The 13,246-nt window shown below is 40.0% G+C and overlaps 1 protein-coding gene across 4 annotated transcripts in view; it reads right to left on the bottom strand.

The window, feature by feature from the left end:
* Positions 1-860: 860 nt before the first annotated feature.
* Positions 861-13,246, bottom strand: part of CRACR2A (calcium release activated channel regulator 2A) — a 70,629-nt gene continuing 58,243 nt past the window's right edge. For 2 of the 4 annotated variants that reach the window (XM_054187272.1, XM_054187280.1), the window contains exons 18-19: positions 9,536-9,612; positions 861-8,637 (exon numbers count right to left, since the gene is read on the bottom strand). In XM_054187272.1, the coding sequence (XP_054043247.1) occupies positions 8,547-8,637; positions 9,536-9,612 (168 nt within the window). In that variant the 3' untranslated portion in view covers positions 861-8,546. The other 2 variants (XM_054187295.1, XM_054187287.1) reach the window with 2 other exon arrangements.

Below are 13,246 nucleotides of genomic sequence, written 5' to 3'. Positions count from 1 at the left end.
TGCCTCCAGGGATGGTGCCTCAACCACTTCCCTGGGCAGCCTGTTCCAATGTTTGATAACCCTTTCAGTGTAAAACTTTTTCCTAATACCCAGTCTAAACCTCCCCTGGCACAACTCGAGGCCATTTCCTCTTGTCCTATTGCATGTTACATGGGAGAAGAGACTGACCCCCACCTCACTACAACCTCCTTTCAGGTAGTTGTAGAGAGTGATGATGTCTCCCCTCAGCCTCCTTTTCTCGAGGCTAAACAATCCCAGCTCCCTCAGCCATTCCTCAATGAACTCTTTTTCTCTCCCCTGCCCTCGAGTCTCACCTTGCTTTTTCACTGTGAGGTACACTCTGGTTGTCAGAATTCATCCAGTGAGCCAATAGACAGCACAGGAAGTTGAGGCAGTGTGCATAATGGTTTCTGCCATCCCAAGTATTATGGCTTCTGACAGTCAGTGCCCATTGCTTCCGGTTGTCCTGGGCAGAGGGATTCCAGTTGCCCTGTTCCTTAGTTGCCCCTGTTCCAGCATAGGGAATGACCACTGGCTGCAATTCTTTCAGGAGCAAACTTTCCTCAACGTGGTCTGTTTCTCACACATTCCTTGTGTGTGGAGTATCCTCACCTTAACAGCTGCAGATTACTCCTTAAATATGTTATGTGGAGAGGTGCTGTACACTTCTCTGCGTAAGGTTATAGTGTGAAATGGTGGTTTTTTTCCACTGTTGCTTGGCTTGCATCCGGGCAGGCTTGAACCAGTTTTGACTGGCACACAGTAGTTCATGATTTCCCCTACACAGGTGACAACTGCAGCCCACTGCTACATACAGCCTATAACTGATGCTCTTTATAAAGGGCTAGGAGCATTGTGTTACGTCCATGCAAATAGGCTTTGGAGTGTGTGTGATATCCAAAGATCTGTCAGTACTGAGTACCTGACCACACTGAGAAGATTAATTTCTCCGATTTTCTCATACCAACTGATCATCCTCTAAAAGAGTTTACATGGGTGAGCACTGCTTCTGATTTACTGTTTACAGGGTGTCATCAGAAGAAACATTACTGAGTCAAGGAGTGTCATGGTTTGGGCTGAGTGGACCACTAAAATGAACAACAGATGCTCACCCCAACCTAACCCTTCAGGGAAAGAAGGATGAAAGAGAAAGAGACTTATGAGTTGAAAAGAAACTAAACTACTTTAATGAAATATTAATACTACTAATAATAGAAATATAATGTTAATAATAAAATAATGAAATATATACAACAAGTATTGAGTTCATTGATTACATCACCAGCAGGCACTGGGAAAGCCCCAGGCTGGACTCAGCGAAGGACAGGAGCTGAACTCAGGAACTGGATTCAGGAACGCACAGATCAGGATCAAAGGCAGGCGAACAGAGAGAGTCTTCCTTGGACACCGGCCACTGAAGAAAGAGAGAGCTCACCCCTTGATCCCTCAGCTTTTATACTGAGCATGTGTCCTGGTTGTCCTGGTTTGAGGTAAAACAGAACCAACTTTCTGTTTAGTAATTTTACTTGTTAGCTAAGCCCCTTCCAACTCTCTGAAATTAACAGCATATTGTGCAGAAAACTGTTTGTTCTCAGAGTGATGACCTACGTTTATAGTTAATGCCATGGAATGATACGCAGAGAGGTTCTTGCTTATACTTATTGCTATAACAACCAAGGTCAGCTAACTTTGTTATTTGCCCATTGGAGGGCTGGAAATGGAAAAAGTGTAGGGACGTCCCACCTGCAGGGAGGAGCGGACAGGACAGGTGACCCAAAACTGATCAACAGGGGTATTCCATCCAATCTGCCCCATGCTCAGTATAAAAGCTGAGGGATCAAAGGGTCAGCCCTCTTTCTTCAATGCCTGATGTCCAAGGAGGACCCTGTCTGTTTGTCTGCCTTTGATCCCCATCTGTGCATTCCTGACTCCAGATCTGGAATCCAGTTCCCATCTGTCACTGAACCCAGTCTGGGACTTCCCCAGTGCCTGCAGGTGACATCATCCTGTAAGCTTGATAAGGTTTTGTATATATTGTATCTATTTCATTATTTCCTTTTTATTTTATTATTAATATTTCATTAAAGTAGTTTAGTTCCTTCTAAACTCATAAATCTCTATCTCTCACCCTCCTCTCCTTGGAGCAAGAGGTGGGGGAGAGAATCTGTAGTCTCGTCATTGGCCAGTCCGACCCAAACCACGACAGCATGGTGCAGATGGGATGGAATACCCCATTGGTCACGTTCGGTTCATCTGTCCTGTCCTCTCCTCCCCACAGGTGCAACCCCCTACACTTTTCCGCTTCCAACCCTCCAAGTTGACAGGTAACAAAGTTGGCTGACCTTGGTTGTTATAGCAATAAGTATAAGCCAGAGCCTCTCTGCATACCATTTCTCAGTATTAACTACAAACATAAAGCCTTATCTCTGCTAGAAATGTATAATGTCTGAAAAATACGCCATTAATTTCAGAGAGTTCTGTTAGTTAGAAGAGACTTAACTGAAAAGTAAAATCACTGAACAGAAAATTGGTTCTGTTTTACCTCAAACAGAGTTTGAGGTAAGGAGTTACATCATTGAACTTGAGAGAAGGACCAACTCTCCTGAGTGTAAGAAGCAATTTGTTAGCAGAATTTCTCATTCACAATTGTTAGTACTTTTCATTCTATTAAGGGAAATTTTCAAGAGTAATATACATCCCTAAAAGAAGATACTATAGTCATCAAACTTACACCAGCTATGAATTTTGTCCAAAGACTATTAGGAGGAGTCTGACAGAAGAAACAAAACACCATTCTGTATCTAAAATGTTCTGTAGCATTGCAGATACTTGTAGTCAAAGATTTCTGTATCAGCATTTTAGTCACTTCTAAGTGAAGATATTTTTGTGCTCTCAGAGCATAACAGGCATAGGTGAAATAACTTCTGCTCGGTATTCCCCTGCCTCCTACCTTTTGATTCATTTCTCTTTCAGTACAAAGACATCATTTATATCTCCAAAAATCTCTATGTAACCCACAAGACAAGACTTCATGAGACAGAGTCCAGTTTCATGATGCACAGCTGCAACATGATCTTGGCTTATCTTTACCAAAATGCTTTTGCAGGGAGGGGGGCTTTCAGGAGAGAGAAGAGGGAGCTGTGAGCAAGCTAAAGCTAATTCAAAATTGAAAAAGAAAAAAAGAAAGAAGAAAAAAGAAGAAAAAAAAAGAAAAAAAGAAAAGAGAAGAAAGAAAAAAGAGGAAAAAGAAAAAAGAAAAAGAAAAAATAAAAAGGGAAAGGGAAAGAAGGAAAAGGGAAAGAAGAAGGAAAAGGAAAAGGAAAAGGAAAAGGAAAAGGAAAAGGAAAAGGAAAAGGAAAAGGAAAAGGAAAAGGAAAAGGAAAAGGAAAAGGAAAAGGAAAAGGGGAAGCTTTATTGCTATTAAGCCAGTACTAGCTTTCGTGATGGATCTGAGAAAAGTATTGACAGGAGGTGTAAAACCCTGGTGGAGAGTCAGAAGATAGCAACCCAGTAACACAAAGGATCAGTTAGCATCAAGGAACACTGGAAGCTGACAACGCCCACTCGTTTGATGACCACCTGGCCAGTAGAATCTGTCCTGAAGCAGAGCATTACTCAGCAAATAATTGCTGATTTTGTTAAGCTTAATTTTGTTAAGTGCTTAATTTGTTAAGGTGTGCAGACAGATAAGCAGGACCTGGCCTGAGGTTTAGCTAACCAAACAGACCATGAGAAACTCTGGACATGGCATGAGAAACTCTGAACTTAACAATTAACAGTGTGAGCAGCTGATAATAGTTACAGATAGCACCGTGAGCAATGGCTGGACTTCACAGGTGGTAAAGGGGGAGTTATATGATAAATTCATGACTTAACATCACAACTAACTTCACAGATAATTGGAAGGGAATAGTAGGGACTTTTTTGGGAGTGGAAACTTGCAAGGCCAGCAGCACCTAAGTAACTATATCAAGAATACCATGTAAAGCAGATGTGACCTAGGTAATGGTAGAAGAAATATAAAATGTGTGTGGGTACAGAAGTAGCAAAACTGGGACTAATGGGGAAAAAGCAACTAGGGGCAAGTTGTTTCTTTGGGATACGAAGGGCAGAGAAATGGAGGGGTCAAGGTGGGTGGAAGAAGAATAATCATGGGGGGAAAAAAATCAAGAGAAGGTAGAATAAAAGGGGCCAGTTGTATGCAAGCAAGGTGCTGGTCAGAGTTTATCTGACTGAGCCCTGCACCCCATAACTGCAGGCTATCTGGTCTCTTTTATGAAATCTTATTTCTGCCAATTTTCTACATGATCCTGGGGAGAGAGGGAGGGCAAAGGGGCAGAGAGACCACTGCAAGTCATATGAATTTTGTACATGTACGTTTTCATCAGCAAACTTCAATCTTTATCAGCTGGAAAGGCAGAAAAGGGTTGGGCTACCTGTATTCATGTTTATGGGAATGCTTTTTGTGTGTACATGGGTGACAAGCAGCGAAGACACTGCTCTCTGTGTTGTCTGCGTGGCTGATGGCATGAGTGTTGTGTGTGTATCTGCATCTTTGCCTATGTACTCAGCTAGGGGTTTGTCTGGACTTGCAAAAAGCAGCCATAGCTATCAGTCTGAGATGGGAGACACCTCCTGGGTCTTAGACCACACCAGATTTGACTCCAGTAGACAAAGAGAAAGAAATCCCCTTCATACCAGCATTCAGCTGCTCCTTAGCATTGTCTATCCTCAAGTTGTGTATATTCTGCTAGCAGAATCTCAGGGCACACTGAAAGATGCTCAAAAAAATGACCCTGTAGAAATCACATAAAGAAGATCCACCTCATGTGTCACTTTCCTCCAAAATCAAGATGAACTTCAGGGAATGAAAAAATTAAGGATTTGAATTTGGAGTTTAGTGGGGCTAGAATCACTAGTAGTAAAACTGAAATTAAGCCTTCAAACTGTCTTCCTGAGGCTGACAGATGTTGGACAAAATATTGCCAGTTCTGATATTGACGGGGTAGGAAACACCCTACTGCAGGGGAACAGATCATTCAAAGTCAATTAGCAAAGCCAATATTTAAAATGATGACATTTCTTCCCTAATTGAAATTGGGATAAACAGGTCTTTTTGTTGAGGTTTAAATCAGGGGTTTGCATTAGTTCAACTCCAGCCAGGGCTGAACACAGGTGATTCATTTCTGAGAAGATTTCCATGATGGATAACATGTAACAGTCAATAAGCTGACTTCCCTCCACAACCAGTAATGGACTTCAAGAAGCAATCCTGGGAAGTGAACAGAAAGACTACTGATTTTCATTAATGGATGATCATTTTGCTCCTTTTGGGTTCTAGGGGTTCTTAAGCACCTCACTGGAAGCAAGGGGGCAGGGGGGTGTTTCATTTGGATGAGTAGACTCTTGGGAATCAACAAGGAAAAAAACCCTAAACATGAGCTCATCCTGGGCTACTTAATCCATCCACCACTCCTGACAGAAGGAAAATCCTGATTATTCCACTTGATAGGGAAAGGTGTTATGTTTAGATCACAACTCATAAGAAAGGGCATTTGAGTGCTGGTATGGATATTGGAATTGCTGTAAGGGAAATTTTGCAAACCTCTATCATATAGTTCTTGGCATTAGATAAATACCTTTGATCAGACTGAAATCCCAAGAGCACAATTAATTACTAATGACATTTTTATCCCAAAATAGTTACTTATAAAGCTAGTGCTTAACTTTCATCTTTAGTTTCAAATTGACTGATTGTTGAAATGAAAAATACCTTTTTGGAAACATTTAGAATATGGATTGAAAACATAATGTCTGTAACAGTCTCATGTAATAAAACCTATGGTTTTGCTTGATATTTTAATGAAATAAATTATACTATGGGTTCCATTTTCCCAACAAGTTCACCAACGTGAATAATCATTCTTAAATGCTTACCACAATAGCTGGATGCAGTGAAGACAAATACCAACAGGAATAATTGTTGATCATGTGCTGGATGGGTGACCCACTCTCAAGTTTCTTATTTTCATTTATATTCTACAAAGGCTCCCAAAAGTAATTATGACATTTGAGTTTCTTATGATCCAGGGTGGGACATGATTTTCTAAAAGATGTCCCTGTGGGTTCAGTTTCTCAAACACTATCTCAGTGCTATCAGGCCCTGGTTAAACCAAAGAGAAATGCTGTCTGGCAGATGCTTTTGAAAAATCAGTCACATATTTAAGTACATGAGGAAGAATTTTTTCTTAACATCGCTAAGGAGAGCGACATGTCACTGTATTTTGGTGAGATTTTTGACTCCTTAGATGTTGGAAAGTTTCTTAAAATCTTACTCAAAAGATCTACTATTTCTGAAAATTCTGCCTCCAACATCTGGCATGAAACCTTCTCTGACAGACTTTTGGAGGTAAAGAGCTGTTCAGTTGGCCTTCAGTATACTTTGTACTAGAACCAACTATACCACTGAAATGAGCTTCCTATGTAGGTATGTGTTTTCAACCAGCGCTAATGACAGCAAATTGATTTGAACATTCAAGTTGGCCACGGATTGCTTTGGGACTTCTACAGGACACCACAGCCAAACAGAGGTTCAGAGCAAGCTCTGCAACATGAAGCAATACAGCCATGTCAAATACGGTGAAGAGCACAGGCTGATTTGCTCTGACTGCAACGTTAACTAGCCAAAGTACTGCGCTACCATGACTCTACTGTTTTTGAAAACTAAACTAGATCATAGAATGGTTGGAATTGGAAGGGACCTTAAAGATCATCTAATTCCAAACCCCTGCCCTCCCCCCTGCCATAGGCAGAGACACCTTCCACTAAACTAGGTTGCTCAAAGCTCCATCCAGCCTGGCCGTGAACACTTTCAGGGATGGGGCATCCACAGCTTCTCTGGGCAGCCTGTACCAGTGTCTCACCACCCTCACAGTAAAGAATTTCTTCCTAACAGCTAATCTAAATCTCCCCTCTTTCAGTTTAAAACTGATACCCCTCATCTACATGCTACATGCTACATGCCCTGATACAGAGTCCCTCTCCAACTTTCCTGTAGGCCCCCTTTGAGGACTGGAAGGCCGCAATAAGGTCTCCTCAGAGTCTTCTCTTCTCCGGGCCGAACAACCGCAACTCTCTCAGCCTGTCTTCAGAGAAGAGGTGCTCTAACCCTTTAATCATCTTTGTAGCCCTCCTCTGGACTCTCTCCAAGAGGTTCATGTCCTTCTCACGTTGGGGGTACCCGATCTGGACGCAGTACTCCAGATGAGGTCTCACAAGAACAGATTAGAGGGGGAGAATCCCCTCCCTCAACCTGCTGGCCATACTTCTTTTGATGCAGCCCAGGATGCGGTTGGCTTTCTGGGCTGTGAGCACACATTGCCGGCTCATGTTGAGCTTCTCATCAACTGACACCCCCAAGACCTTCTCCTCAGGGCTGCTCTCAATCCATTCTCCACCCAGCCTGTATTTGTCCTTGGGATTGCCCCGACCCATGTGCAGGACCTTGCACTTGGCTTTGTTGAACTTCATGAGGTTTGTATGGGCCCACTTCTCAATCCTGTCCAGGTCCCTCTGGATGGCATCCCTTCCCTCCAGCATGTGAACCATACCACATGACTTTGTGCTGCCAGCAAACTTGCTGAAGGTGCACTCAATCCCACTGTCCATGTCACTGACAAAGATGTTAAACAGCACTAGTTCCAGTTCCGACTCCTGAGGAACACCAGCCATCACTGGTTGCCACTTGTACATCGAGCCGTTGACCACAACTCTTTAAGTGAGGACATCCAGCCAATTCCTTTGAGATATTTGCATAGCACCACCTCATCGTGGAAATGTGCCAGCTTATTTGGCAGCAGATCAGCAAGCCTCTATGGTATCTCAGTGACCTGTCTAATCATACCTAATTCATCACATCTAAGTGGGAGAAGGGGTTTCTTACCAAAGACCTATATGCAACAATGTAAAGTATATATGAGTTAATGCTACTTATGAAAATCTTTATAGTTCTTCAATCCTTTGTTCATGTACATTTCCACTAAGCTTTAAAATAATCACCTTATACTTTGCAATTGCTGGTCTGTTGGTTTTAAACAACCAACCAGCTACCTATTTCAATTTTTAAAAAACTGTCACAAAGTTCAGTACAATATCAGGACCTAAAGAGCACTGAGATAAACAGAAGTATTCAGAAGATAGGTCATCCACACCAGTAAGAATTTACTTCACATTCCAAGTAGTTTTCTTCCTATAAAATTTTTTCTCATTACTAATAATGTGCCAGCTTCTACAAGTCTGATCACAAAGAAGGATTCAGTAGTGTTAGGCATCAAACAAAATAAGACTGTTACTGCACCAAATACATTGTCAATTAACTAAATACAATATTTGCAAAAGTGAAGATCACAGCATACAAGGATTTTAAGGTTCACTTACACCTATACCCAGAACACAGCAGAAGAAATATTTGGAAGACAATGTAAATCTGATGGTGCCATGTAGTGTCATATAAACATGTGACATTTGTCTAAACATGTCCCAGCATTTTATGCCCTGATACAGCAAGACTTTTTATTCATATCAGATTGAAGTTCAATGGTTTCCTCTTTCAATTTATTTTCGTGTTCCTTCAAAATCCTGGAGAAAAAAACAACAGTTTTGGGAAAAAAAAAAAGTTAATAATGTCCATAAGGCAAAAAACATTTTCTCAACACCTATAAAATTGTCCAGAGATTAACAGAAAATGACAGAACTTTAGGAACTAAAAAATAAACAACAAAAGTACAATTATGGTGGCTCCATCGCAAAACCACCTTTGTTCATTCAGTTATAAAAATGTAGGTGGTGCTGATTGCTAACATTTATTGTTTATTACAGAGACTAAAAACAGTGACTTTCATTTGTTATTTTTGAGGCTGGAGCAAAACAAAACCGCATCTTGGTACCTAGACATTTATCAAACACCTAATACATTCTCAAAATCGCACTAACTATAGCAACAATATCTGCTAATTCATTACCAGTGTTTCCACCTCTGTAAGTAGTTCAGAGGGGACAGATTTACCTGTATTTTTACCCCTAGTTTTTATGTAACTTAAAAAATCCACCTCTCCCTTTCTCGCAGCCCCCGGGCAGACAGCAGAATTTGAGCTGTAACGACGCAAAGGGAAGAAAGAAGCACATCTAAATGTTCTGCTGCAAGGACTCAGCAGCATCCATTTCCAAGCATATTTCTCCAAACCTCCAAGAACTTCCTGCAAGAACTATCATAACATCCCAGGCCCTCAGCTTTCCTAGCAACAGTCCTGGTGTTTCTGGGTCTATACAGAGCTTTACTAGCTTACACAGGACTCTATGAACCTGAGCAACTGCTCATTTGGAGCAACAGGGTCAAGCTACAGACCAGTTTAAAAGGAACAAATATTTCATCACGCTAAGTTCCCATCAAACTAATTTAACAAATGGAATTCACTCTGTCATCAGTGACAGCGATGTCAGGCACATACAGAAGTCATAGATTGTCTTTTCTTCTTACCTAGCTAAGTGAAGCACAGACTTTTTGGTATTGTACCCAGAGTATGCACTGCATTCATAGAAAATTAAATTGTAATCCTAGAATTAAACAGAAAGACCATTTCAATTAATTTTGCACAATATCTCACTCCAGCTTTAAAAAAAGCAACACAGATACACTGAAATATGCAAATAAAGAAATAGATCATCTTAGGAAAAATTAGGATTTAATTCTAGAGCTAACAGTAAATAGCAACAAAAGAAGTCCAAGTGTGCCTCCAGAACAACGGCTATATGCCTTTCTTAACAGACATTTGTTCTATACAGTGGCTTTTGCTAGAAGAGCTTGATCTCTCAAAGGCTTAAATGCCTTATAAGGTACTGAAGTCTTCTGAACTTTCCTTGTGATGATGAGACAATTAGTACATCACTAATTTCTTGAGAAAGCAGGTGAAAATAATTCCAGTGACTTTTTTTTTTTTTTTTAATCTTGGAAAGCTTCAGCAGCAGCGTTTCTGTATTCAACAGTTTGAGACAAATGTTTTCCAGCAAGTGACCAGTTAAAAGCCTCAGCAAAACCCAATAATTTAATGCTATTTCATTTTTTTTTGTACTTGTGAAATTTTTCTGCATCTTCTTTCGCAGTCAGCCTGCACCTTTGGTTTTGTAGCCCCTGAGAACTTTGCAATTAAGAAAAATGGATAAATGATCAAGCCCTGGAAATATTGTCAGCACTTCAGCTGAAGCCTTATCATAATAAATGCAAGAGATCATCTGCAGAAAAGCCTGACCTGGCAGCTATGATGGCAAAGGAAGTTTGAGAGGAAACGACGTGTTATTCTCTCCAAAATAGACATCTGACTACTTTCACAAGATATTACATTGAAGCTCACCTACATTGCCTCTATGGTATTACCACTTGCCCTTTTACCCATACAGATTTCAACTTTATATTCACTTTCCACTTTCCTTTGTGTCTTATTGTTATTTATAACAGTAGCTTAAAATTCAAATAATTAAATTAGTAGTTTAGGAAATGACAATCACATGTCTGCATATTTTCATTTGTTTGCTATTAACTGTGGTTACTGCATTTGTACTTATTTAACCACCCTTCATATGACACTTACAACTCAGTTTTCAAAAGGTCCCATTTCAGGGACCTTTTATTTCAGGTATTTCAGTTTTGGTTTGGGTTTGTTTGGTTGTTGTGGGGGTTTTTGTGGTGTTTTTTGTTTGTTTTTTTGTTTTTTTTTAAATATACCATGCTTCCAAAATTGCACAGCTTTTTGAAATTTTTATCATCTTCATCAAATTTCAAAGACAATAAGTGGCGAAAACAAGTTTCATAAATATGGTAGTTTATTTTAGCAGGTCTAAAAAATACTTCAGTATTATCAAATGTCAGTTTTGCATATCTTGTAAATGCTTATATGGTTTGTTCTAGTGAACATCGGGATTGAACCACTTGTAGTAATTTCTGGGTGGCCAGATAAGCACAGAGTAGAAGAGAAGGGAAGAAATCAGGCAATGTTACTGTTGGATGGATATTTTATTGTTTTTTTTTTTAAAAAAAACCAAAACAGTATTCTGTATAATATTTACAATTATGTAACCCTGTGATTCTCTTGTTTTTCTTAGAAAAATTTAAAGATAAATTTTGACCAGCTCAAATTTCTCACTAGCTCTGCGAACGGAAGTTTGAAATAAAATGTACACTCCTTTTTTCTGGTCAGCTGATCAGAACTCTAACAGAAAACCTACTGTGGTCAGCATCTAGTTACTTTATGTCAGCCAAGCAAAGAGTGATACTACTCCTAAATCTTCCCCACATACAACAGACTTTCACTAGAGGCAAATTCTCCGTGATAACATTATTTATGCTGGCACAAATCTGAATGGATTTTCCAACAAATTCCAGGGATAGGACAAATTCTTATTGGTGAAAGATAACAATTTAAACTCAATTGATATTAATTGCTTATTTCTGTCAGTCTGGCAAACAGGTCCTTCTCTGGCGGGTGAGTTAGCCTGGAAATACCAAGTGTCATTCCTTTGAATCAGGGAGGAAAACTTTAATTGATAGACTACACAATGAGAACAAAGTAGCAGAAGGCGGGACACACATAATTAAAAAACCAGGAAACGCCACCCATCTCCATCCAGGATTTAGCTATAGAACGTGAAGACCACTGGCAATTACTTCATTTTAAAAAGTTACATACAAATCAGTAGACACCTAAAGAATAGGAAGGAAAATGAATAATTAGCAGAGGGAGCTGGGCATTTTCTGTCCTGTAAAGTATGAGAATAGCTCCCTCATTAGTAGTATTTGTATAACAATGGTAGTGACAGGTTGATAAAGGAGACACTGTATGAACACACAGTAAGTCCTCATCCCATGAAGCATACATAGTCTGCAAAGTCAAGGCAGACAAAGGCATTATTATCTTATTTTATAGTTGAGCAACAGAGATAGAGAAGGATTTATTGACCCATTTAAGATCATTCAGGAATTTTGTGCAGGGCCAAAACAAAATCATGCTGCCCAAATGCCTCATATGATATATGCTGCTCAGCACTATTTCATAAGCCATTTTATTTAAATAATTGGCAGTGGTTACACTAATCCACCCAAATAGAATATTTGCTGTTCCTGCATGCTCACAGTATGATCCGAATACTCTCTGTATTGTTGTGCTCATATAAACTCTTGATCAGTGGATCAAGCTAAGCTAAAGAGAAATTTGCGAAATGGAGTTTTCCTTGTGGATCCTCTATGAAAAAAGTCAGACAGACTGCCTCGTCCCTCCCCTCCCCTCCCTCCTTTTTTCTTTCTCTGTCTTTTTCTTTATACTTCCAGTAGCTCTACGAAGAGAGTTTTAGATGTTTTCTATCAGGCCATTCTTGTGAACATTTTGGTTTGTGTCTGCTGTTTCTCCCTGCAAAGTCAATACTGCAAAATTCTCATTACCATTATGATATTCACTCTTCAATTCATCCAACTACAGATCAGCTTCATCACAGCCTTGTTGTTCCCTATGATGCCTTCCAGAATCGCTATCCACATTCTATTCCCCCTTTCCCCAGGTATCACACACACTCGGCAACTACTAGCCTTCTCAAATGATAAGGAGCTGAAAGGACTCCCTTCAGGCTGTCGTTCTTCCTTTTAATAATGAACTGTACTGCCTGCTTTGCAAAGACGTTTTGTGACACGTGCATTATAATGGGAGCCCTTGGGTTTCTGACCAACCTTGTAGTACACTGACTTGTAAGATGTGCGACTCAAGCAAAGCAAGAGTTAATATAGCTGGGCTGGAATGCCCTATGAAAGTACACATTCCATTCTGACTGTAGAAAAAAACAGGAAAAAATGATCCCATCCTATGAGGCCTTGAAACTGTCCATAAAAACTGTTGGACTTCAGGGTCAACAGGCTAATCTGGTTCATTGTCTGCATGAGAGCAGGTTCAGGGCTGTTCTTACCAAATAGGGCTTTGTGAAGTATCAGCTGTATCAGCTGAGTGTATTTGTATCAGCTCAGTGTCTAGTCCCGTGTATTTTGGGTCTTCTGTGAGTAATTAATGGGATTATTCACTAAATAAGTAATTGAAATTTCATTCACTAATAGTGACAGTGGTATGTGGTTTCATAGGAATAACATGGCTATTTAGCAAGAATTGATATTTCATTAAAATTCATGGTTATTATTAGCTCAGCAAGCAAATTG

The sequence above is a fragment of the Rissa tridactyla genome, chromosome 1 (assembly GCF_028500815.1).
Source record: "Rissa tridactyla isolate bRisTri1 chromosome 1, bRisTri1.patW.cur.20221130, whole genome shotgun sequence".
Lineage (NCBI taxonomy): Eukaryota > Metazoa > Chordata > Aves > Charadriiformes > Laridae > Rissa > Rissa tridactyla.
This window is presented reverse-complemented; position numbering and strand designations above follow the sequence as displayed.